This window comes from Passer domesticus, chromosome 1 (assembly GCF_036417665.1).
Source record: "Passer domesticus isolate bPasDom1 chromosome 1, bPasDom1.hap1, whole genome shotgun sequence".
In the NCBI taxonomy this organism is placed as follows: Eukaryota; Metazoa; Chordata; class Aves; order Passeriformes; family Passeridae; genus Passer; species Passer domesticus.
In genome coordinates this window covers 119,288,294-119,315,889 of record NC_087474.1, presented here as the reverse complement: position 1 = coordinate 119,315,889, position 27,596 = coordinate 119,288,294, and the positions used below count along the sequence as shown (strand labels likewise).

The following is a 27,596-nucleotide window of genomic DNA, read 5'->3' as shown; positions in this document are numbered from 1 at the left end:
GTGGTCATAAACAAGGCCAGAAGATCAACAGTTCAACCTGCATGGCATATTTCTCTCCAGGCAGAATGATTTGGCACAGTTGTAGGATTTCCTACGGAAGCTACATCCTTAAGTCTCGATTCACTAATGAATGTTTACACTTCCTGTTTGGATAGCATAGCAAAAAACCAGATTTAACCCAAAGGCACCCTTCACTAATCATGGGGCTCTATAGGAAACAAGAAATTATTTCAGAATGGCTGAACTGAGACATTTAATGAGTGTGCTTCCAGTATACAGAGCCTTCTCTGCAAAATATTTGATAATTTAGTACACCACTAGAAAACTAGACAAACTTTCCTCAAAATATCACAGGCAAGACTTTAATCTTGAGTTAAATACTTCATAACACAACACAGTAGAACTGTGATAAGAAAAAAAAAAGAAAGAGAAAACAACACTATTTTTAAACCCGAGAGTTAAATGCATGTTTAGTAAACATTTATAGCTGATATTCCCTTTCCCCTCCCACCTAATTGTAATGAAACAATACGAAGAAGATGCTTTATCGGTGAGTCAGGCAGCAGAGATCTGAGCAAGATCCAAGCAGCTCCGCAGCGCGCAGCTAACACCATCCACAGAAGAAACACGGATGTTTTCCATTTACATTCCGCAGCACTGATCCTGGGAGCGAGCGATCAGCGCTGCTAGCCGGAGGCCGGGATTCAGGGAGCGAGGAGGATGCGAGCAGCCAAACGCTGTCCCGGAGCAGCGGAGCTGCTGCTGCTGCCACCGCACCACGGCCTTCGTGCCATCCCACTCAGTGGTTGGCGTGATTGAGAACAGATGTGGCGAGACCACTCGTTTTCAATTATCAAACAAAGGCTGAAAGTTGCGCTTCCAAAGCGCATGAAAAGCTGGCACACTATTAATCTGCTTCCTTACCAAGCCTTTGCTATAATTAGCTTTGGGCATGAGGAAGGAGAAGAGACTGTCAAATTAAACTAACCTCCCCACTAAACACCAAAACCTCTGAAGATATTTTTAGAGAGTCACACATTCAAATGCTAAGGCTTGAAATGCAGACCTACCACGCATTTTCTTTTCTTAGTGGCTCCCAAAACAAGTTTTATATCACAAAAGGTTAGTCCAGGTATGCCCCCTGGAAGAACATTCCTGTGGTCCAGATGAGGTAAATGCATCTCCCTCAAACGAGCCAAATAAATAGCTTTAATCAAGGTCTCTTGCTCCACAGCCCCACCTCCAAATCACCTTTTTCTCACAATGCAGCATATTTTTCGGTGCCTGTTTTCTAGGAAGACTAGGTTGAAGACAGTAGGCAGAAGCCAAAATGTCTGTTTCTGAAAGTGCCAGCATCAGGTTCAGTTCTTATGTGTCCCAAACTTGCTCCTTTTTCTGTTAATATGCCAAAAAAAATTGCTGTTGCTATGCAGCTCAACAAGGTAGTTAAAAAAAACCTCACATCACACAACAAAAAGCAGAATGCAGCCTCCCACCTACAGGATGTTTCTGAAACCCACAGAGGCTAAGTGCAAATTAGGCGTTCTCAGACCTTTATGGTGAGAGCATTTGGGTGTAAGCTGAGGAGTCTGTGCTCTCTGAAAATCACTTCAATGTCCTTACACAAACTGGGCTGTCTGTGGAGTGTTTTCTCCCCTCTCTCCCTAATCCCCAAAAAGCTACCTCCCTCTTAGCCCCTGATTTAAACAAATATCTCCAGCCCCCAAAACACTATGAAGGTTTTATCTGGGAAGACTTAAATCCAGGTCAACAGAGATATCCTAACAACACAGAGATATCCCAATAATCCAAGTTTGAAACTACTGATGTAGTGTTGAGCAGAGTCATCCTCTTAACCCTCAGAGACTTTTACATGCACTCACATATTATTCCCAGTTATCTTCAGACAGTTTCACCCTGTGCTTTTTGAGAGCTGGATCTGCCCAGCAGAAGATTCTCACCAAAACAGCTCTCTCTAGGCAGAGTACTCCCTAAGCAGAAAACAAGATTAAAGAAGACCAGCAGTGGCAGCAATAGGAAGACAGCTTTATGAAAGTGAAAGAAGAGAAAATAGAGGGTACCTAAGCTGACAGGAACTAAGGAAAGATTTCTGCCTTGGTTCCTCTTTGATGCTGGCTGGTAAGCTGCTGGCTCTAAGTCATCAGGATGGTCTTCTCCCTGATAGTAACTACCTTGTTGCAATCCAGATGCTTGGCAGACAAGGGGGTTATGACAACTGCAGCTTTTAGAAAAGCACAGGCCAAATTTATGGGGTATAATTTATGTTAGTTTGTTGATTATTAATTTTAATATTTGTTGTTGACTTTTTCCTGCTTTCAATGAAATCTAGGGTAAAATTCTCATAATCTTCAATAAAACTGTTAGGTCAAGAGCAAATGCCTCTGAAAATAAAGATTCACTAATATATTTAATAGCATTTACTTTGACTGGTGTTTACAGTTTCAGAAGTCACACCTGTCAATACTGTGAAGTGAGAAGACAACTCACTGCTTTTTCTCTGTATCATCTTCCCAGTTCTCAAGCTTGGGCCTTTATGTATTAATTTTATCAACACAAATGGTCTTTTTTACTTCAGTGTAACTACCTGCTTACCACATTCAGTGGAGACTAATTTTAGAGCAAGAAATTCCTTCTGCCCAGAGTAAGGCAAAGCCATAGGTCTCCCTTTGAACCCTGAGTAAAGCCACACATGTGGAAGGCAGAGTCACCAGAGCCAGGGGCAGCTCCTGCCGAGGGAAGGATGCTCTCTGCTGCCCAGGGCCAGCCTGCATCCGGCAATTCACGGCAAGTTCGGAAGGCAAAGACCAAAACAGATTTTGCTGCAACGTGAATCTTGACTTTCAGCATGGAAGTTATCAGCTCATACTGCTGTCAAAGGCAGCCAGATACGTGCTGTAATGCCCCACAACTTATTCCAGCAAGTGGGTGAGGAAATCGCCACTGCTGTCTAGCTTTCATTATTATGCACAGCACCATCTCTTGTCTGCTCACACAATGATTTCTAGAATGAAGACAACACTTAGGAAAAAACCAAATATTTAAAATAGATAACATTAAAAAGGTAGACACTCATAGATAAAAACTAAAACAGAAATACTCTTTCCTTTTAGGATAGTGATTTCAAGAAAAACAATCAGGAAGTCGGCCCCTTCCCCTCTGCTTATGCAAGTTCTGGGTATAAATCTAAATATAGCCAGGGAATGAAGGACCAGAAAACCATTTTCTAGCAACACATAGAGACAAAGTGGAAGTTAAGCACAGAATCCTGCAAAGGAAGATACAACAGTCTCTTTAAGACCAGGGTGGTTTAGACTAGGTATGCCATTTGAACCTAGAAGTATTCACTCTTAATACTTTAGCTTTTAAAAATACGAGCTGATCAACCACACAAGATACCTGGAGTCTGGCAAAAAAAGCACTGCAAACATGTCTTATTTGAAAAAACAATTCTCCCCACAGCTGTTGATTTCGTTTATCATGGAATTTTTTTCAGCCATTTTTGAGTGCAGAAGTAAAACTATCATTACATGTGATGTCGTTCTCAGAAATTACCCCAAGTCTACTTCAGGTCAACAAAAAGACACCTCAGTACCAAATTTTAAACAGGCTCCTGATCTGAAGCAAAAGAAACAGCATTTCATTGGAGCAATACAGATTGATTACAGTTATTAACTCTGAAAGGTAACATCACCCTGTGACTAAATTTTATGCCGAAGTGCCTGGTTTCCATTTACCAGCTAAGTAAAGCTGGATGAGAAACTTAACACCTTGGGCCTGTATGTCCCAGTCTGCAAAATATAATATGTCCTTTGGAAGACTTGGGAAAACTATTTGTGGCTTTGCATACAGAGCACATGGTTGGAACTCGTGGTATAAGCTCAATTCCCTGCTGCATCCTCAACTCCATGGATAACTTACAACAGCTCCTTCCACGTCAACTTCCTAGTCTGTAAAATGGTGCAACCTGCAGCTGTTTTTAAATCAGCTTCAGGAGTTGGATATCAAATCTTCGGTAAAAGATTAGAAATAGCAAAGGGGATTTTTTTTAGGTCTGAGAATCTCTAACCTGATGAACACAAATTTTCTGATCAGTCAAGACTACTGTTTTAAAATATCTGTGGAACAGAACATGTTAAAAGTTATAAAATGAGAAAGCATTTCTGTTACTACAGGAGAGAAGGACGGAAAGACAAATACTGAACCTCTATACACATGGCAGATGCAGGCTAACTTAGGAGCAAAGATGCAGGACACAGAAGTGTTTTAGCTTTGTACAACTGCTCATCTGCCGTTAAGCTCCAGGGTGTGTTTAATGACATATTTATTCCATATTCCTAGATGGAACAAGCCAGCCCAACAATCAGAGGCATAGCAACTTGATGTGTCATATGGTGAGGTCCTACAAGCTGCTCCAGAAGTCTGGCATGGCACTGACAGTCCAGTGTGGCAGCAGGCACTAAAGTGATGGAATTCATGTGTTGTACCCAGAGATCTCCTGCTGCCACTCACACTGAGCAAGAACCAAACCTATCAAGATACTAAAGGTAGTCATGGAAGTTAAAAGCCATTTTTTCCAGTATCAAGAAGAAGCTTCACCACAGTTTTCATGTATTTTCTCTGACATTTTCCTTCTGTTATGCTTGACATTTACTTCCTAAAGGACTTTAGCTACAGATGGAAGCACGTTAAGCACCATTCTCCCTTTCTCCAAGAGAAAGGAAGAAATCAACAGATATGGGAGTTATGACTCTGCAGAACATGGTAAGTGTCCAAAAGGGAAAAAACCCAACCTAAATAGAATTCCTCAGTAGAAATTTTTATTTGTGCATTAAAGGTTTATTTCTTAAATATATTGAAATAGATTACTTATTTACTGCCCAAAAATAACATGCAACGCTAGCATCAGTAATTCTGTATTCCTTTATATTGCTCTAGAGAGGGATACAAATCCCTAAAAGACTATGTAGTCTTTTAAGAATGGAGAGCCTCATGTAACAGAGGTTTTCCAAAGAACGCTTCTGAAGGAAACAAGTTAGCAATCGGTGGTACCTATGGCATGTCAGAGAAACTAAAGGTAGATGCATGGTATTTCAAATCTATTTCATAGATAAAAATACAGCTTTTCCCTAAAACAGAATCTTGTACTACTCAGCTGATATTTAGATATAGGAAGTGAGAGCTCCAGGATTTCTGCAAGTAGAAATCAGTCCTTGCAAAAGCAATTTTGCTACTTTGTGCTGAATGTGTGCACTGGGGTCCACTGCACAAAGCATAGGCAGTTTCAGAGAGAGACACAGACTAAATTTTATGCAATTCAAACTAACCACACACTGGGATCTCCGACACATTTCACGCTCACCCGTCAGTGTGTGATCAACAATGAGATTCACTGTTAAGGTTTTTAATGGCCAAACGCCGGTAGCAGCTCCGTTATTCCTCAGCAGAAGGAAAAATACTGCGATTTTCTTCAGACAAACAAGCCAAGTCATCCACGTTTGTTTTCATGTACTCGAGCTTACAACTCGCCACTTTAGTCAGATATTTGAGAGCAGCATCATTTCCTGCTGCTTGAAAATCAGCTTTAAGGGGCGTGTTCTCTGCAGAGGCACTGCTTGCTGTCATCTAGGCAGCATTTAAAATAACTGTATATTGACATAAGGAGCCACCGGCCGTATTGCCGCCCTTCGAGTCGGCAGCAAGGAGCACATCAAACCAGTTGCGTTCCGGACTGCGCCGCGACCCTTATCAAACAATGCAAACAATTTTAATGAGCTTATCTGCCGGAACATATTGTCAGAGATGTTAATGCAGAAGCGCTGCCAGCAACGCATGCCAAACGATTTATCAAAAATGCCTACAACTGCGACAAAGGACGGGTGTCCCCCCAAAAGAGAGACGATAAATAAACACAAAATGGGGCTGCCTGCCGGGAGCGGGGGGCGGGGATGGAGCCGCCCTCCCCGGCGCAGGCACCGGGAGAGCTGTCACCCCCGCCCCGAGGAGCGGGGGGCGGCTGTCACCCCCGCACCGGCGTGCGGGCACTGCCCGGTGCCCGGTGCGGTTCTCCCGGCCGGGCAGGGGCTGCCCGCGCCCCGCCAGCCGCGGCCGCCGCCTCCCGCGCGGCGCCGCCTCCCTCCGAGATCCGCAGCGAGGTGCTGCGGCTCTTTTCCAAGGGGAGCTGGCTGCATGCGCGGGGGGCGTTCTCGCCTTCCCTTTTATTTCCCCCTTCCTCTTTCTTTTTTTTTTTATTTTTTTTTTTTTAATTATCATTTTTAACCGCTTTTCTTCCGCCCGGGCGCGGCGAGCCCCCGCACGCATCCCGCCTATCCCCCGAGCGCTCCGCAGCCGGACAATGCTGGGCAGGGGGAGAGGAGGGGGCTGCAGCCCGCCCGCCTTATGCAACCGCGCCGCCGCAGCCCCCCCGCAGTACCTGTAGGAGCGCTCCCCCCGCACCGTGTGCTTCCTGAAGGGGATGATGGTCCCGTTATCCTGGATGATGTCGTTGTTGTTCTCGCCATTTGGGGACAGGGCTTGGGTCGGTCCGGGCATTGGCGCTCCCGCCGCTCCGCAGAGCCCCGCGCTGCTGCCGCTGCTGCTGCTGCTGGTGTGCGGAAGGTGGCGGCAGCCGCGACTCCGCCGCCCGCGCGCCCCGCCCCGCCCCGCCGCGCGTCAGCCCCGCCGCCGCCGCCACACGTGACCGCCCCTCGCCATGGCAACCGGCCGGCGCCGCGCTGCGCCCGGGGGCGGCAGCGGGCCGGCCGGGGAGGGAGGGCAGGGACAGGGGCCCGCCCCGCCCCGCGCCCCCACACAAAGAGCCGCAAGCCCCGGGGCTGCGGGGCGGCCGCCGGTCCCCGCGGCGGAGCGGCCCGAGCTGCTGGGCGGCCCCCGCGGCGGAGCGGGCACGGACAAAGCGCCGGGGCACCCCCCGGCACGGCCCGGCCGCGCACGGCGAGCCCGCCGCCCCCGCGCCTGTGGGCGGCACAGAAACGCCGCCTGGCCCGTGGGGACCGCGCCTGCCCCTGCCCACCGCCGCCCGTGACAGCCGTGTGCGCGCCCGGCTTGGGCGGGAGCGGCCGAGAGCTCGACGCCCGATGCCTCCTCGTCACCCTCCGCGCCGCGGTACCTCAGCGTCGCCCGCCTTCTGCCCGCGCCAAGGAGCTGTCGGGCTTCTTTCGAGGGAGCCCCCAGGCCGGGCTGCTGGGTTACAGAGCGGCGAGCCGCAGCAGGGAACGCCGCCCAGCTCTCCCCAGCTCGGCGCGGGTGTGCCGGGGGCGATGGCCATCGCCGCCGCACAAAGCCCGCCCGCACGGGCTGCAGCTCGCAAGAATCATAGCGTGGGATCCGGGTTTCAGAGGGTAAACGCTTTATTTTTAAAAAGGGCATAAATATTAAAGTGACATGAGACTACAAGATATAAAAAATCATGGACTTCTAATAATAAAACAGCGCACGAAGCTTTTAGTTATTTTATGCTCTTTTTTTTCCCCCGGTTCCTGTGTCTGCTACTCCGCCTGCATTTCCACCCCAAGTACCAGGATGTTCACGGCTGTGGATACCAAGCTCTGTATCTCTGCTTACAACTTCACTGGAGAGCACAGTATAAGACCTGTCAAGCTGTATTGCACATTTCCAGCATTTTCCTGCTCTCAGGCTTACACAGAAAAAAAACATTTGATGGCACATCCTTCTAAATCTTCCTCGGATCAGAAACAAGAAGGGAAGAGACCTGCCAAGGCAGTAGCACTGAACTTCTGGCACTGCTAGCACCACAAATCACACAACCCTCATCTCTTCCTCCCCTTCTTCTAAAAGAGTTTTTGCATCCTCCCCAGTCCGTTTCCCTCTGCAAACCTCTATGAATTCTGCATATCTCCCCTTACCTAAATAGGAATGTGCTTCCAAGTTTGACATTACCACAGATCAGTGCTGGTCAGGAGCAGACCTGAACTTCACTGTGGTCAAAACCTATCCTCATGTCCCAACAGTGCATCAAAACCCACACTTCTACCACAGTTGAAAAATACTGTCCAGCTGTTTACAAATTGTTTTCTCTAAGCAGAAACCAACCAGGGTGGCTATAGGCACAGTCTCTAAACAGATCTATACGACCTCATGGCTGTTAGATGCAAAATACTTGGGCTGATGTAGTAACATCTTAAAAAAATGCACGTCTTCAAATCCAACTCTCTTTTAAAAAGAATCTTAAGATGATAGGTCAAACAAAAGCCATGTGAGTACTTCTAATACGTTCTCAGAGACACATGCTGATATTTTAACTCATGAAGTATGAGTTTGATCAGATTTCTGCCTCAGGTTTTTTCCTGCACAAAGAAAGTGACTTAATGAAATTTTAACTAATTTTTACTTAATCTTTCAGACTGAAATGACACTACTGAAAGCTTAGTTTACATGATTATATTAATAATATAGACCATTCACAGAAAGCTTGTAAGGTGAACAAAATAACACCAACTACACAACACTTGGACTGCTGACGATCTCCTTGGATTTAAATCAGATGTATAGATTGACACATTTTAGAGCAATCTCTAACAAAGCTCAAGTTAGTCTGCCAATTTGCTACTGTCTTCTGCACATCAAGACAGGGAATCTTAGTTACACTTTCTTCCAAGTTTTCAAATATACTCATATTTATCTTTCAGTAACCAATCTATGGACATTTGCAATTGGCACGCTTCATTGAAACATGTTTAATTTATCTGATAATTGGAGGAAGCGATGTTTGAACCTTTTTCAAAACAAGCAACAAAAACCATTATGTTAAAAAGGCCAGTAAGTGTCTTAATAACACTTGAGAACATGGATAAGCCAGAAATGTTATGTGGTGACAGAACATAAAAATAATCTATAGCAGCTCTTTGTCTGCCAGACATAACCCTACCTGCTCTGCTAGAGAGCAAGCAGTAAAACACTCTGCAACCTTAACTTGTAAAAACATTTTTATTTGTTCACCAGTGGCAAAGAACAGAAGCTTCTTTATTGAAGTCTCTAAAGCTGTTTAAAACATGTACCAACAAAGCTACAGAAGAGAAGTGCAGGTGAGGAGAGCATGGCAGCCTTGCTGCAGCCGTCTTCTTGCCTCTGCAATAGGACTCAAGGTCAGAAGAACACACGCTGCCTCAGCACAGTACCTTACATCTATGGAGGCTGAGCCAGGCATCAGCAAAAGAAGCCTGGTACTGGTTTTCAGAAAGCACATTTTTCAGTGTGCTTCAGTCCATATAGCACAGCCTGGGGGGCTCGGGGTGCAATATGGATTGCACAGGTGCAGTATGGATGCAATATGCATGGCATTCCCTCTACCTACACCTCTGTTTCTGAGCACTGTGTGGCCTACAAGCACAACTCCTGTCTTTACATGCTGGAAGCCACCAGAATCTTCTTCCCACTTCCATCATTCTAAGCTTAAAGGTTTCAAAGAAAGAGGAAACCTGTTGCTGTTATTAGGTGTCTGTATATCTGTGCTGTCTTTATAGATTTTTACATGGACTAGGCACAAAAATAGAGAATTGATCTGAAGAATAGAAGGTCAGCCTTGGTGTTAATAAAAAGCTCCACCTGTGGAATGCTGAAAGTACTGAAATCCGGTACTCACAAGTGATGTGCTGACTAAGCAAAGCAAAGAGCCAGGAAAGCAATTAATGCTGAAGGGTGGAATTACAAAACCTGATGTAATAGATCTTCAGCACTGAGACCACAGAGGCAATGGCTGAAAGGGACCTGTAGAGGTCATCCAGTCCAATCTCCCACTTGGAGCATGATCATCACCAGTATGAGATCAGGTCACATTTCATGACATGATCATAAATCAATCCAAATCTTGAAAATCTCCAAAGATGGAGATGTGACATCCTGCTCCCGTGTCATTCTAGCAACGCAGCAAGTCCCAGGTGTACTGCTGATGCAAAAGGCACCACTACTACACCACATGCATTCCAGTCCTTTGATTTCTGCTGGGTGAACCAGGTAGAGAGAATGCTAGCTAATACTGGATACTAAGTATCCAGTAACACTACTAAGTATTGAAACAGGCCTACACATCATTCTCCAAAATCTGATTCCTCCTTCCTCTTCAGAGCTTTTGTTCTCAGTTCCTCTCTCTTTACTTGCTCTAAGCCTCACTTACTGCAGTAGGAAGGCCATGAAGCCTAATTTATAATGCCTGAGAGTAAAATCCTCTAAAAGCCCAAAATGCAGCATTAGAAAGACCTCAGGCATACTCAAGCCAGAATTTTATATTGGACAGCTAATGTGGAAATAAATTATAAATATTTTAATGCTGATAAGCAATCAATGTACAGCCTCTGACAGCAGAGGTGATGGCCAGGCTAGCGACTTCTGCTGATACATTTTTTAGGGGATAAAAAAACCCACACACACGGTTTTAGGGAGTATTTCATGACATAGCCAAACTATAAACACAATTAATGATTGCAGAAATTCCCCACCGCTTGGATAACTTGGGGGCGGTGGGAGGAATAAGGAGTGAGACTAAGAAAAACACATTTAACCCTAGAGTGGCCAGCAAGCATCTCTCATCTCTGACATCTCTGTTCATGTTCAAGCTCGTAAAGGAGTCAGCATGGTGTTGCTTGCAGTCTTCTCAGAACAGAGCCCAGCTACAAACTGCAGCAAACATCATGCAAGTATAAGTATTTTGGGCCATGTACATCACTTTTCTGAGGAGTTTAATGAACATTCCTGTCATGAGTGCATTTTTTTCACTGGGGAAAAAACCCCTGAGACTACGTTTCAAAAAACAGTTGAAAGGTAGCAATGACTTTTGGAAAGCAGCAGTCCTGAGCAATGTAGGCTGCTTTTCTCATTTAATTATCCTCATAGTCTTCTGTTATCACAACAAAGATTAACAGAATCCTGTAAAGCCACAGATTTAGGCACTGTAGATTAAACTCAGTTAATTCTAGCACTCAAGTGTGTGTGTTTATAAGAAATCCATGCAGAAACAGTCTCTTTCTCCTGAAGGAGTTGGCCAACAGTGTTTAAATTTGAGAATAAGTGAATAAAGCAACTCAGGAAGAAAGTTTGGAAAGAGCTAAAAGAAGTTACTCTGTTAAGTCTTGGACACAGCTTGGTTGCTCAAGGAAGTCCCAATTCATTAAGGTACATTGACATACTTTATTCCCAGCATGAGGAGGGTCAGTAAGATGGGTATAACCATGACCATATTTAATTAGGCCGCATCAGAATCAGCTTAATTTCTAAAGTTGCATTTAGCAGATTAGGAACGGAAGATTCAGGAGATCCAGATTTGCATGTTATCTGTGAGAAGTACAAGTGAGGTGTCTGCAACTGAATGTCTATTAGAGAGCACTGGCTTGTGCCAGCCTAAACTAGGGCACAGTTCTAACCTGTGACAGTAACATATCACACAGAAACATCCATAAAGGGGTCAGCAACAGCAGTGTTCCTAACCTAGCACACATATATCAGACATGATGAGGTGCATGGTGAGTTTCAAGCTGACCTGGGTTAGGCAGAACTGGTGCTTCCTATTTTGCTGACATACTGTCAACAACACTGATCAACCCAAAAGAAAACAGAGTGTCATAAAATCACTTCAGGTAAAAACTCAAAACTGTAACTTTATAGACTCTCTTTGTTTACACAGCCCTGAATAAATTGTCCCACCACCATCCTGCCAGCTCATTCCATACCTTATATTTCTGGGCATTTAAACTCCCTATGACAAACAGCAAATGATAATTTTGTCAGGACAAAGAAACACTGCATAACTTTTGTTAAAACAGCTACTTATCACTCCAGACATCCTGTAGACAAAGAATGAGCTTCCCACCCTTGGGGATTCTAGTGTTGCCACTTTAAGCAAAGTCTTGATTATTTGCCTTCCCTGGAGGGACACAGATAAAGAGGGAAAAAAAAGAGAGGGCTGTCCCAATTACACAATGTGCATGGACCACATCCCTATGAGGTAATTCAAGTCTATTTTTAAATACACAGACATATTTATATTTCAGAGCTCTCATTTAAAATTTTTAAAAGTGTTCTGTGTCTGTGAGGAAGAATAAAATAAATCTTGGAGTCTTTGTCCACTAAGAGTATTTGAAAATTTAGCCTTATGAGCTGCAAATCCAATCTGATCATTAATACATGAATTGATTGCTAAAGAGAGATTTCTTGTAGAGCCACAGACTGTGGGTATTTTCCTTTAGAAAGATGAGTTATAAAAGTTACCTTTTATAGTTACTGTAGAAATCAAATAGAAATCAGAGGATTAATTCAAGATTCAAAAACTGTCTATAAAACAAGGACTTACGTTCACAGGAATAGGATTTCAAAAACCCTTGAATAAGATATTTTAAGACTAATTGTCTACTTTTAATATTAATTCTTGGATTAAAATTAATAAATTGGTTTAGTGGACATTTATTAAATCAAATTAGCTGAATCCAGCTGCTTTAAAGAATCAACTCCCCAAATTCCTATTCAGAAAGAAGCATTCTTCAGTATACATCAAAGGATTCCTTACTTAAAACATAAGAAGTTCACACCGAATAGCCGGAACATTTTTATCCTTTCTACATAACAAAAAACTCCCGTGAGAGCAGGAAATACTTCAGTGAGGAATGATTCCAAAGAGAAGGAATTTTTACTTCCATCAACTCCAGACTAACCCAAAATTTGGAGTTCTTTAGTGCCTGTTACCCTTGTTTTCAGTGATATCCACTGGGCTAAAGCAGAGTTTCAGGCACACCTTGTGGAGCTGCTGTAATCTAAAAACCTGGATATGGATGCTGTGATCAATAAATGCTTTGAGTAAGGATTCCTGTGTCTTTAATATCGGTTGAAAGGAATTGAGACTGGAGACTGGCTCATGGCTCATTCACATGCATTTACATGGAATTTTTTTAGATGGAGCTTTTCACTTCCATTAGCACCGAGGTGTTAACTGGTTTTCTAGGCTTGTTTTGAAGAATTCAGATGTAAAGACAATGGAAAGCCAAAATAAAAGCATCAAAATGTTCAGGTAATCTGGATTTCTTCATTTTTTCAGAGGATGATAAAATTTGAATTAAATGAAAGGGAGCTTAATATTCTAGAAGAGAATGATTTGAGATTTTCATGTTTCCACACAGTATAGTTTATGACTGTTACTGCTGGGAAAAGTCAGAGCGTAAGACATTGGTATCTTAAACAAAACCAGTAAAACAAGTTACAAATGGTAAAAGCCCGGAAGGGCTTGGAAATGTGAGAGACTAAGTCTAGCATTTATTTATGTATTTTCAGCTGTTGAGGAATCTTGGGGCTCAGGAGGGGTGTCTGGAAAAAGGTAAAAAGGTGATAAAATCGAGTGCGAGTGGACAATCTCCATCTCTGATATACCTTCTTACTGCTCTACACTGAAAATGTTAGTGATATGCTTTGAAGGCATTGCCGTCAATTGATTTAGACCTGTCTGACCTGCCCAAGGTGCTCACCACTGCTAAAGAGGTAGGGAGAAGGCTGGCACAAGAAAGTAGTTATTCCAGCAGATGGTCTATTAAATTTTACTGGATCATGAATGTTTCACCATTCATCTGACAAAGACTGGATCTTTACAAACTGGGATTTGAAGGGGTTATTTCGTCCCAGGAAACTGTTAATTAAATGTCTGTCCTCCCACACCCAGCAAAAAGCCAACATAAACAGTATTACATGCTCTAGCTAACGTTAAAAAAAAACCCATTGCGCATTCATGCCTGACCAGGATCAAAATCACACTGCCAAGTCATTCAGTAGTGTGTGACTGCAAGCCCCAGCCCAAAAACCTAGCAGTGAGTGTCTTGCTGCAAAATACTCTCGTTTCCTCAGGACCCTGGAGCATGCTACAAATCACTCTCTTTCAGAGCCAAGGTGTCTCGTTGCCCAAATGCCAAGAAGTTACACAGAAAGTGGTGTGCTTTTCCATTTGTGTGCCACCTTCCTTTCTCCTGATAGCTGCTTTTTATCTGGGACATTCATAGCATGTTACAAAAACTGATTTCTGCCATCTTTCCTCATTTTTACAAGCTCAGAAACAGGCCCTGCTGTTATGACCAGCTTCCACAAAACACTTACTACCACGAGTCTGTGCAAGCGTCATCCCCAGCACCAGTGTGGTGCATCTCCATCCTTTCTTCCATGGGTGGCTTTCTAAATCTTTTTAGTACTTCCAGCTCTGCAGCTAAGCAAATCCAATCCTTCTTCTCCATTGCTACAACTGCATGAGTGCCTCCTCCTTTTTATCTCGGGATTTGTTCCACACCTGAGGTTTCTCCATTGTTTTTTCTCCAATTCTTTCCCACTCTTCCTTTGTCAGGCATAATCCTTTGTAGGCTTGGGCAATTTCCACTTCCCTTCCTCAGCCACCTGCAGAGAACCTGGGTCAAATTGGTTTCCTTCCCTCGGACAAGTCCCCAGCATACTTATTGTCCAGCTAACATACTGTCATTAGCTAATTACTCCTCACTTCATCCCGGCCGAGAGGAATGGGCTGCAGCCCTGCCTGCTGAGCTGCACGAACCTTCACAAGCAGCCACCCCAAGAAGTGACACCTGTATTTAAAGGCTGCATCACAGCTGGGATTCACACACCTCGTGTGACACATTGCTGCCATTAACACACCAAAGAGCCGAAATCCCTGAGGCACCTCAGCGCCTCTGAAAAACTAGGTTGCCAAGGATTTGTTTGTGATCTCTAGCTCACAGAGAAATCAGGGAGTGCCTCCTCTTTGGGCTAGAGCAAATACATGTATTACACACAACATTTTTAAACAGAAGTTTGTCTTCCCATAGACAAATAGACCAGCTTTCAGCTATTTCAGGCTCCTTGCTGGCCAAATGCAAGCATCTGAGGAATTCTGCTCATTACTTTCTGAGAATTTCTTACCCACATGCCTTTAAACTTGTTAAGAATTTAGAGCTGTAACACACTGCTAAAGTAATAGTTTCTATTTGCAAGTACTAGAGCATTTGGGAGCAAGAAAGTGTTGAATATAATTTAATTGCTGCTTAACACAATAACCTAACTAATCTGAAAGTTTTAGTTTTCTCACTTATTGATGGAAAACAGACTCTTTCCCCTGGCAAGTTAATGCTCATTATCATCTTAGTGTTTATGCCAAGTCTTTTATTAATAAAATAGCTTTTACATGAAGAGGAAAAATAATTTTCATAGACAGCTTTAATCACATTACACTTATATTAGTAGTCTGAATTGAAAAAAATTAGAATATGTGAAAACTGTGTCACAAAAGTATGTTGCTGACAGACATTCCCTAAGAGGGGTTTTGGAGCTTGACCTATTAGACCAAGTTTCCATTAATACTTTGAGCACTTTATTAACCTAGTGCTGCAAGTGCTTTATTTAGATGCTTGCACCCTACAGAAGGCTTACATAGCATTTTCTGAAACCCTGAAATTTCAAGTTACCCAAAAAATGTTAAGAGTTAAAGCTATCTGGGAGAAAGCTACTGGTGTTCTGCTTTAGTGGAAGGTGAATCTCTTGAGAACAGCACACAGAAATACTGAGGACTTGGGTAGGAGAAATAAAGGAGCAAGAAAACTTTTAATCAACAGTGCAGTAAAATTTCCTCATGATTTCAAATTAACAACTTTTAAAAAAATCACACTTAGTAATTAAATAAATAGTACCACAACTGCTGCAACAAATTTGCAGATCAGGTGGGATACTAGCAGAAGTAATACTGTGTCTTTATTTTATTTGAATGTAGGGAAGAAATGAAATATAAGATAAAGCTAACGCCCTATTCTGAAATAGAGGGAGGGTCTTTAAAAATGTACATGTCTCCATTCTGAGCAGACAAGAGCATACAAAAAGTGCATGGTCTTACTGAAAAGATAAACAGCTGGATTTACTTGCTTCCATTAACCAATGACCCACTTGTCAAACATAAGCTGTAGATTTAAAAGAGTGATTATGTGAAGCCTCTTACATTACACAAAAACGATCCTAGCTATGAAATCAGATCAAGCCTGAAATACTTGAGCACAGTCAATATTGTTCTTTTATACAGACACAAGACAAGAATTAGTTATTTGTTTAAAAACCTACACCATGATGTAAGGGTAGTTCCCTGTAGTGCTGTTCAGAAGGCATTTATCCCACACATCCCGCTCAGGTCATTAGTGCTGTGCCAAATCCAGACCTTCTGTAAGAGGATGAAGTTCTAATGGAAGCCACTGCACAAACCTGAGGACAGGGGCACTGCCAGCTTCCTTCTATGAGGAATGGGTACTGGGAAACTTAAAACTGGTGCTCCCACAGTAAATGGTACCCAGCCCACAGTAAATGGTACCCAGGACATGTACCTGGCCTGTCTAATGACTCAGAGAGGATTTTTAACATGATGGGCACACTTTGGTGGCAGATCTCCAGCTGAGGATTTTAAGGCTCAAGCCAGCTGCCACTGACTTTGCCCCTGTGCCCCTTTGCACCTCCCACCAAATGCCTGTTCCTGCGCCTGCTCCAGGCTCAGGTAGGAGCAGACATACAAGATGCTACAGATGATTACAACATTTGGATTTGAGTACAACAAATTACTAGGTCCCAAGACCTGAAAACCTCTAATTTTGCCACCTTGTATTGTAACACAACAGCACTCTCCACAACTGTGGCCTTCTCATACTTGACCTAGTGCTAAACGAGTCTCTAAAAGGTTGAAGAAGCCATTATTATAAGGAATGATTTTACTGTAAGAACAACTTATGTGCTGCTTCCACCTGACCTCATTAGTGTGCTGTGCATTGCCAGTGACTCCCACTTTACTCTGACTCACTACACAGGGTGATTTTGTGCAAGCTGCAGATCATGGAGCAACTGAAGTGTATAAGAATCCAAGCAGTCAGCTAATGAAAAGCAAAGTTTCCAGCTCCAGTGATTACAGAGAAATATTAAAAAATGCTGATACTTGGAGCCTGTCCACCTCTGGATTTTCCTCTGCTGCTGGAGGCCCTGAGCACTACAGCTCAGTATCCCAATGCCTGCTGTGCAGATGCAGCAGCATGGGAAGAGAGGCTAGGAAAGCTCCCTGGTGCCTACCACACTACAGCAGAGGGACATGCAACATTTTATTTATAAAACCTAGAAACTGCTTTGAAAAATTACACGGTTATTTTTATAGCATGTACATGCACTATAAATATTTGACATATATGACAAGGACTAATATTTTTCAAGGTTTTATGGTTTCTTTTTCTGCTGGAACAAAACTCAATTCATTACTTGAATCATCCTTTAATGAACATTCTCCAGCTTCTTAATGAAGCACCACTGATAAGCAAGATGCAGAAGGCAATAAAAGATGACTAGAAACAAGGCTATCTCTTTTATGTATAGATTATTTTATATTATCATGGATTCAGCAGTCCTGGCATTAAGTGGCACCATTTTGTAACCTCTGAACAGCCACATTGTGTATAAAACAATAATAATAACAAAAGGCTTCTAACACTTTGAGTACAAAAGGTACTAGTGGCAAGAAAACAGTGCCTTTTCCTCATTACAGTAGAAAATGAGGTTTCTATTTAATAAAAACCCCAACCACAAGGCTATGTGTTTTTGTAACTGTAAATGTGTGTCAGTGCTGTTGACAGCTTCTGTGTTGGAAAGGATCTCATTAACTCTGAACAAAACCACACGTTATCTTTTTTGAAAAGCAAAGTTACATTCCTGATGAATCATCAGCTGCGTTGCTGAGCTCCTGTGGGATAATTTTTGGTATCGGGTACTGGAAAAATAAATATCACCCCAAAGTTCAGAATATCTTCAGACAGCACCATAAAAGGCCATCCAAGCTACCCAATTCCTAAGTTAAGAAGGGAATTGGGCTGGTGAGTGCACAGCCATAAACAAACATTCCATTTGGTTAACTTTGCTCCCTCAGGTTCAGGCTTTAGGGCTCTGGTTTTCTCATGTTGGCTCTATAAAGCATCTGTGTCCTGTACAGGACCAACTCCTCAACAGATGTCCTCCATGCATTTTGGGAGACTTTACGATGTCTCCACAGAATGAAAATGCTTTAAAAACACCCCCCTCAGCTCAGAAGTTCACCTATTTTACACTTCCTTAGTCTTTTGACTGAAGGAAAGTCAAGTCTTCTTTACTGGACATTGCTGAAAACAGCTGGGGGAAACAAGTGGCAAGGAACTGAGTGGGAAACAAAGTGCCCTCATTTAGAAATAGTGTTTATTCTGCACCAGTTCTGGTGCTGGGAGGTAAGGAGAAAGGAGTGAGAGGAAGCAATTATTTAGTCTGCCTGGTTTGGGTAAGCACATGCACCTTTATCATGAACAACCAGAGAATATTTATGTCTGCAGGGAAGAAAAAATGCTCACACAGGCCTTTGTTCAGATCTCCCCTGAACACTTAATGAATTAGAAACATACTTCATATACACATGTAGATATATACATATGCACACACTCTCAATCTATTTTCTTTCTCTTCCCCTATCTCACAATAACTGAAGTCTAACAAGTAATTCCTGAGTTAATGTTCCAGTAGAATCCAGCCTTGCTTTCTAATGTTAGGATGTATTGTAATTGTTTTGGTGATAGTGCATCAATCAAGGAAATGCTACTGCCAAAAGGCCCCTTATCTGCATGTTGCACATGAGAGAACCTAATACGAGATCTATAAAATTTCTTGAATATTCCAGTATCCATCCCTCATGTTGTTGTCCAAATAACTTAACTCCATGAAAAAATACACACATTTTTCAGGCTCAAAGCCACTGAAACCTGTCCAGAAGGTTTCCTAAGGAAAGACTAGTGTATAATAGCATGTTACATGGATTTGGAATTGCAATAGCTCAGCTAATTCTGCAGCAATATAATGAATCTCTGGTATTAGAAGGCTGATAACTAGATCTTCATTTGGATATATAATAGGCCATAAGAACTAAAGGATTTGAAAAGGAAAGGCTAAACAGTGAGCAGCAATCCTTTGGGAATACACTGGAAAACTGTCTGTTGCTTTGCAGAAAGGGTTGCACATTGCAGGAAATCTGCACATGTCAGATAAGTTTCTGTTAGACAGGTAGGATGCAGTCTGCTTTTATAAATGTCCACTTGGTGGTTGTGCACTATCTCCATGCTCACAGTTCTCCTTAGATTTCCTGTTGTTTCCAAGTGCTTGTGACAATGCCAGTATAACCGCAGTGATGAAGCTCTACTTCAGGGAGCAGCCTCTACTCCATGCCAGAGCAGACAGCAACAGATGAAAGCCTCTGTGGCTCAGCACAGGGCATTGTGCTGCTGCGTTTCCATCTGCAACACCTTCCTGGGGCAGGTTGAATCCATGGTGGGGAACCTTACATTTTCCTAGCTCTTGCTCTTAGATGCCTCCTGTAGTCCAGATTTATTGTTTAATCCTTGAGGCATACAAGCCTCTTTTGACCAAATTATAGGCTGATTGTCCTGAGAATCTCCAAATACACTTGCCCTCACATGTCTGCTAATTGCTGTTGAAGTTAGCCTTGCAATCTGATCTATCTGGACCATGTGATTCCTCGTTTAACTGTCCCTCTCCTACTCACCTGTGTCTGCACTGGTGAGCAATTGCTGGTGGCAATTCTTGTGTTTACCATAGAACTAATCCTGAATAGTTTCTCACATCTATCAGGTATCTAGAGAAACCTTTCTGCAAACATATTTAAGTTTTCTTTCTTTTTTTTTTTTCTCTTTTTTTTTTTGCAGGGCATTACATAACCTGGAGCAACCCCCCAGTTTCACAGTAAAGCAAGTCTTCTCACTTCTAGCTGTGTAGCACAAGGTATCACTGCAAACTGAGCTGCCTCCGACATCCAAAGTTAGCATTTACTTACACACAGTAACAGCTTTGCAAGCATTAGCAAAAACGCAGCAGTATGTTTTGAAAATGGAAGTTCTTCATTACACAGCCTGAGCACCATTTCAGCGCCGTGCATATGTTTATCACTAGCTATGCATAAAGAAGCCCCAAGCTACTGCAAACCACTGCAGCACATTCCTTCCAAGGGAAAAGGCAGGAATGGTATCCAGTGGAGTATGGTGAGCACTGCCAATGATGAATCCATTCAAACAAGAGGTTTAGTACCAGCTACCCTACACTCCATTTTGGCAACACTGGCATTTTCTGCTTAACAGCACCGACCCAGCAGAAATGGTACGAGGGCAGCAAGTGATGGTAACTGCAGGAAGCACAGATCTGTTCAGGGCACATCCCTTCTGAAGGCTTTCTAAACATTGCCACCTTGTGGGCCTCCTGTCTGATATCACTGGGCTGATATCACTTTCCTCAGGTGACTTCCTGAGCACATTTCACAGATGCCAAGCTTAAGGCTGGATGGTTGAAGTTAAACTCCCATGGCTGGGGATCTAAAAAGGGACAGCACCTTACGAATTCTATGTGGCATTAATTGCTAACTCCGTATTTGTGCTTCATGTTTTCCATTTAACATTAGGATGGAAGTGCTAATAAAGCGCAGAAGAGCTAACAGTTAACAAAACAAAAGCAGGGAAGGATACAATTTCTAAAATCTCCCAAGTAGAAGGAAGAAGTCAGATTCATTGTTCACCTCTAGTTTTTGGGGTTTCTTTAATTCCTTTCTGCCACCACTTCCTTCTTACTCCACTAAAAAAAGCCCAAAATACTTATTATATTTAGGATACAATTATTAATTAATTAATTATTTGAGAGGTCAGTGGCCTCTTGTTTAGCTTTCATCAGTTTTGTTTCATGACTATTACATAGTCAAAGATTATGGAAAGCAATATCACTTGTTATTGATACCAAACTTATCTAGCTACTGCCTTACAGACATCAAACACAAGTTCTTGGCTAAAAAAACCACAAATACACAAACATACTTACTTTGAGCATCCAAACACTTTCCCTGGTTGCCGGCTTGAATTGTTCCTTGCAGCAATTTGGCACTGAAAAGAAAACATGAAATCTTTAGTTCAGCTACTAAATAGGAGGGGTAAAAAAAAAAAAAGATTCACTGGATGGTCTTTGTCTGCATTGGCTGAGCAGTGATGCAATAGTCGTATGCTGAAAATTGAAATGAGCAGAAATCCTTCATTACAATGCCCTAATTCAGCTGTGTTCACAATGGCTCAGTGTCTAACACATCTGCACAACAATCAGATGCCCCCTGATATAGTAGCAGGTCTATGAGCTCCCTCATGCAGTGCTGCATTTAGAGCTTATTCATGATTTTGGGGCACACTGGTCTTTCTTCATCCAACCAGGCTTCTTCCGAGCACAGGCAATCAGTTATGACTGTCATGTCATGCAACTGGAGCCTTGCTGCACTTGTCTTAACAGCTTTTCAGAGGGAAAAAAAATCTGCCATTGAGAAGCACAGTAACTGTAATCCAGGAAAGCCTGTGTTTTGCCAATACAGCACAAAAACGCTGGCAGTCCTTTGAAGTGCCTCACTTAACAATGAAATCATGGTGCTGCCCCCATGTAGCAGCCACATTAAGGCCTATTCCCTTCTGTGTTCCTGGAGGGAATTGCCTATGAATGCTAAATTTGTCCTCACATCCATTCTCTCAAGTGGTACATTACAGACAACAGAAACATGAGATGGAGCAACCATATCTGGGTTTCAGTTGGTGCCCTGAATTACATACTATGGTTACGTGGTTAAGTTTCTTAATTCGACTCCTCAGTCAGCAGGAAATATCACTCCTAGCAGGTAAATAATGGTTTACAGTCAGACCAGGGCTCTGGTTATTGCTTGTTTTGCATTCCTAGTCAACTAGTTGAGACAGCCCAGCAGGGAGGAGTATTCCAAAGACATCTATCTCTGCATAACAGCACAAAACCACACCAAACAGGATCCCAGGGGTACTCGGGCTGAATTAGGGACCAAGGGATGTAAGAAGCTCCCACAGGTGAATTTATATTCCTCAAAACCCCTATTTTAAGAGGAGGGAAACATTAAGCAATTCTCACTATACTTCACTATTATCTGGAAAAGGTAATCAGACCTTTAAAGATGCTTTGTCTAAAAGACTGGATCCCAGCTCCAGAAGTTGTGACTCATCCTGGCAGAGAACTTAGGAGGGCTGCTAGCAAACTGGAAGGCTGAAGCTACCTTGAAGCCAAACCAGAATGGGAATTAACTATTAAACATGTTATTGTTTCATTTCTTTGAATCTCTCCAAGACTCTTAAGCTTTGCTTTTCAATGTACTGTTTTTCCTCCATTTGTTTAATGTGGAAAGTGATTCCAGCACAACTGAAAATCCTCAGACATCCTACTGGGAAAAGAACAGCAAATCCATCATGGCATATTGGCTTTTGGCCAGGTAGTGCCCCTCTGAAGTTAAGCTGGGATCTGACAGCACCACTCAACAAGAGTGTCCCGTCCTTACAAGTTGAGATAATGGTTAGAAGACATCTCTCACCATGAGGTGTTGACCAGAACTTCTAACAGGCAGCAGCAGTGGAGAGACATAGTGATCCTGTTAGAAATATGTCACTCAATACACTCAGGAATGTTTTCCATGCTATACTTTCTGAAGACTGTGATATTTACAGCATATTGAAGACAGAGGTACTTAATTGTCTTCGGTATGTAGACCTCAGTTTGAGAGGGATTTTAGTAACATCACCATGCTGAACTTCATTCATATTGTCTCAAATAGAAAAATCCTCATAGCACAAATTCCTAAAACTTGGAAGCTGATTCTGCTGATGCTTGCACAGGTCAAGCCAAAGAGGCACATCTCAGCAACAGCTCCTGCCTTTTTGCCTGCAAACAGGTACTCACCTGAGCTGCAGGGAGCAGTGCAATCGCTGTGGCCAGATGAGATAATTGGCACTTGCTGCTGTGTGCAGCAGCACTGCCAGGTCTCCACCTGCTCCGTGAGCCATGCCAGCACCTCAACCCGTCCTTCTGGCTCGCTCGAGATGCCGCAGCAGCACCCAGGCAAGGGAGTGGTAGGAAACACCGGATCATTAGGGTGGAATTTAGTTTAGGTGGACAAAGGAATGCAGTAGAGGTCCTAGTCAGTGGGTGTGAGGAAGGTAAGGATGGAGAGCTGGAGTCTCCTTTGAAAGGGTGGAGGGATAAAGATGTGCAATGAAGACAAGGAGAAAGGGTGCCACATCCTTTTACTTCATGGCAGGCCACGCACAGGTCTCAGCTGCAGACACTGGCATCACATCACCACACTACAAAAGCCAGCAAGCACAATTCAATTCCTCAAAACTCCACAACACACACAGGCTGAGCTGATTTTAAAGTAGGTTCCCATCTCCTAAAAAGTCACCTATCAGTACACCTAAAGAAATTCCTTCTTTCACTTTGGAAAGTTTAGACAAAAGGGGTAAAATACAAGACGATGAAGATGCAGAGGATCAGCAAAATGGAAAAGACCTTAAGATAGAGAAAAAAAAAATTAAGAGCAATTTAAAGAGCATTTTCAGAAAATCTTATGGAGTAAAATAGCTAAATACAATTATGCCTTTTTTATTTTTTTTCAGGGCAGAAATTTATGATCTGCTCTATGTTGTTGTGATGCAAATATTTGCAGATATGTGTAAAGTTACCCATAGATGCAAGTTCCCTATATTAGACTATTTTCCTGATGAGCAAATTACACTGGGGAGAAACAGACCAATGTTTATCATAAAATGCTTTTGAGTTTTGCTGTTATTAATAGAAATGAGTAGCTTTTATTAGTAGCCAATGACTGTTCATATAGTGCATTCAGTTCTCCTCATCCCACAACCCCTTGTTTCATCCCGCTACAGCTACAGTCGAGAAGTGAAGCCCAGGAGGGAGGGTCAGACTAGTGAACCACTGGCTTCCAGAGAGACCCCCAGGGGTCCCTTCCCTTCCTTCACCGGCTGTGGATGCAGCTCTGTAGCTGCATTTGCCACTTTTTCAGATGCTGCTGGGTTACACATCCTGTCTGATACTAATGAGTGCCAGTGGAGGCCTCGGGCAGGTTTGGCAAACTTTAACAGTTCAGACTTTATAGGATCTAGGGGTGTCCTGTGGATTCAGCAGGACTGCTGCTCTCCAGGGCTTACCTGGTCTCAGCATATATTTTTTCTCCCTGTGCACACCAGCTATTCCTGCACCAACAGTGCTGAACCTACTGACACAAACTGATGCAGAATGTGCTTCTATAATAATATCCCTTGAAATGCTGTAAAGCATTGAATTTAATTTGAATGACTATTGACGCAAAAAAACCCCAAATAAAAAAAAAAAAAACACAACAAACACCCCAAAAAAAACAAGAATTGGGAAAGAGGGATATGAGAACGCAAGAAGAAAGCAAAGCAACTAAATGGAAGAAGTACATCAGAGAATCTGTAGGATTCTCTGGAACAACAGCATCCAGAGGCACATCCTACAATCATAATATGAAAAGTAGTACCCATAGTTACTAGTTTGAAGGACCAAGGAGGAAAAATTAGGACAGAATGTAACTAAAGTGATTTAAATCAAACGCCTTCTAGTTCAAAACTTTGTCTCCAGAAACTGTGTTTCCCCTGTGGGCACCGAGCCCTGTCTGCTGCTACTGTCTCTCTGTGTACTGGATGCTTTCTTCCATACTGCATAGATCTGTTTTCTTCTCTCTGCCAAAGACTGGAAATGCGATGTTGCATGAAAACAATTTGTAATATGGGCTGACAGTCACTGATTACTGCCTCAAATATCCTCAGCAGTTACAGAAAAAACTTCAAAACCAACTTATTTTTAGCAACTGAAAGAATTCAAGCAACCCCATGTGGCTGCTATCCAGGCATTTACTGAGTGGAGAATAACTTGACAAATTACCGAAATGGACAAACTCAGAGTGTAAATCAGAAAACCATGTATATCACTATTTACATATGCTTTCCTGTTGAAAAGATGAACAGAAACATTAATTTTACAGCTTCCAGTGTCAAAGGAAAGAAGGACTGTTTTTATGAGCTGTGCATGAATCACAAAAACCAAAACAAAAACCCCCATCTACTTCAGAGTTTGGCAGATTTCTCAACTTGCTGGTAACTGCAGCCCAGCCCTATGCTGTCTCACTGTTCCCAAGTAATTCCTCTGCCTCTACTCAGGGCTTGGCTCTGTGGCACTACGGGGAAGGCACAAAGGCAAAGACCCAAAGCAAAGAAATCAAGAAACAGAGCTGAGTTTAATGCTATCTACAGCTTCAAAAGGACAAGAAACCTAGTCTGACCCAGAGTGCTTCACAAGGAAGGCAGTCCCAGAAGATGTGAGATGCTGATACCGAGTGCTTCCCACCTCTTTTGCTCTTCCCATTCCAAACACGGATTTGTCCCAGCGGTTCTGCTTCTCTCCAGTGCTCCGATTTCAAGTCATCTACCAGCACAAAAAAGGTCCTAGAGATTTCTTACAAGACTCTGTTCCCTCCCTCTCATTTACAAAGCAAACAAACTTTTTTTGGTAATTTACATATAAAGTAAATCCAAGCATGTCCTACTTAGCAACTTTGTAGGAAAGAGCATGCATCCTTTCTCAGGAAGACTTCCACTCTGTTTGGGAAGCCTTTAGATTTTTCTTCCTATAGAGCAGTAAACCAGTTTGTGTCATTTCTGCTGTCCTCTCCTGTCCCTCCTCAACTTCTTGTAAAGGGGAATTTCCATGATCCAAGGGACTTGCAGACACTGCTGGGTTCAAAGCTCCAGCCAACTGCTGCGACACTTACATTTTTGCAGCAGCCTACCTGTCCTCCTCCTATTAATAAATACCTTCACTGCCTTCCTGCCCAGTAGCTCTGAGACACAGTAATTATCTTCCAACTTGGAAAGGGTGTAACAGAGCTCAGTTTTGTGATTTTACTTAGCTAGTGTGACAGATTTGTCAAACCCTTTCTTTTGCATGACAAGCAATGCCAAACCAGTATATCCAGCAGTAGGTGGCAGACCTAATAGGATGGCCAGATGAGACTGTGTATTTATCATTCTTTGTATTTAGCAGCAAGCTGCCACATCTCATTTTTCCAAAAAAAATTCTCTTTGCTCCATTTGGAGGAAAAAAAATCTTCCTTCAATTATTTGAGGCATCCTTTTCTTTAAAATTTATTTTAGAATCATTGATGTCTACATTTCAATTTCTATCACACAACCAAGTCTGTCCCACTTGGCAGTGTCAGTGCCAGTGTCTGTTGACTTCTACATCCAACACAACCACCAGTTTTGTTTGGTGCATGTCTGCAGTTTGCACATTGGACTGCAGTTTGTAGTTGATGCACTCTGTATGTACTCATGCATTGTGCTTTAGTTTTTTGGGTTTTTTTCTGGTAGGCTTTATATCATCTTACAGAAAGCACTTGGTTTAAAAATTACTAGAGTTGATCAGGTTTCTGCTTAGTTTCATGTACGAGAATAACTGAACATATTTCTTTTTAATATTTCCTTATAAACAAAGTTGTGCTGTGATGATGCATGTTTTATAGCGAGGCAAGAAAAGCCAGCGCTGACTAAGGTTTCCCATTATGAAGAATTTGGCAATAATATTGCCTTAAGTCATTCCAGCCCTAACTGTTTGCTTCTTATTTATGTCTCTGGGCTGCCCTGCAGTTTTGCTAGAACTTTGAATCCCATCCACTCTGAAGCAGAAGCAAAAAGGGATCTAATTTCAAAGTCGCCCCCTTTTTTTTTTCCCCTTTTTAATTTTTTTTTTCTTTTTCAGATTTAGAAAAGCAAATCTGGGGCAGTTCTCGGGTTTTGTAGTACCCAGCAAGGCCTCATCAACACTGGAATGTCAGGGAGGACAGGATTTGTCTCACTGGCTGGTATTGCTGGCCAGAAACAGGCATAGGGAATAACTCCACTGAGTGGGAGGGAATATCAAGCTTTGAAAGCAGACATGGACTCCTCAGATATGGCCTAAAGACTAGGGGATACACAGAGCTAAGGCAGAACACACATCAGCCTTCCCCTGTCCAGCATGGAGGGAGTAAGAGGCACATGGAAGACAGAAAGCAGCAGCTGCTCTGCTCCAGGTCAACTCACCACCAGCCTCCAGATTTATCATTTCCTGTACTCAATTTTAGGCTTCATTTTGTAGCTGGATCTTATAGACTAATCATCAACTTTGAATTAAAAAGAAGGTTCAAGGGGAAAGCATTAAAATATGCATTCAAAAGTTAAAAAAAGAAAAAAAAGAAAAGCACAAAGAAGTGCCTGTCTTTGTGTTCTGACCTGAGCAATTTTCTGAAGTTCTTTTACAAATCCTGAGGTTAACATGAGGAGTCCTGATGGCATAATAATAAGCTGAATTATCCAAGCTGACAATATTTGAAAATGAGCCTTCTGAACAAGCACAGTGGGAAGTGCCCAAAGAGAACTTCCACAGGACTGTTTTGCAGCATCTGGGGAACTCTCAAAATTGCTTCAGGGATATAAAATGCACCAACTTCAGCACCAGGAAAACATTTAGAAGAGCAAGTTGGTTTAAAGGACAGATGTTTTAACTCAAAAAGGAACTAATGCCTGAGAAAATGCAGGTAGATCTGTTCAGGTGCTTGAGATTAAATGGGCTGAATCCCCCACTATTGTGGGATT

General features: G+C 42.7%; 1 protein-coding gene across 6 annotated transcripts in view; it reads right to left on the bottom strand.

Moving 5' to 3' along the window:
• Nucleotides 1-27,596, bottom strand: part of MAPRE2 (microtubule associated protein RP/EB family member 2) — a 98,540-nt gene that overhangs the window by 51,099 nt on the left and 19,845 nt on the right. For 2 of the 6 annotated variants that reach the window (XM_064385659.1, XM_064385668.1), the window contains exon 2: nt 20,914-20,975. Coding sequence is in view for 3 of the 6 variants with exons in the window: in XM_064385647.1 (XP_064241717.1) it covers nt 6,452-6,570 (119 nt within the window). In the remaining 3 variants the exon portion in view is untranslated. Of the gene's footprint in view, nt 1-6,451; nt 6,686-20,913; nt 20,979-27,596 lie in introns of those variants that run through there. The other 4 variants (XM_064385673.1, XM_064385681.1, XM_064385647.1 and 1 more) reach the window with 4 other exon arrangements.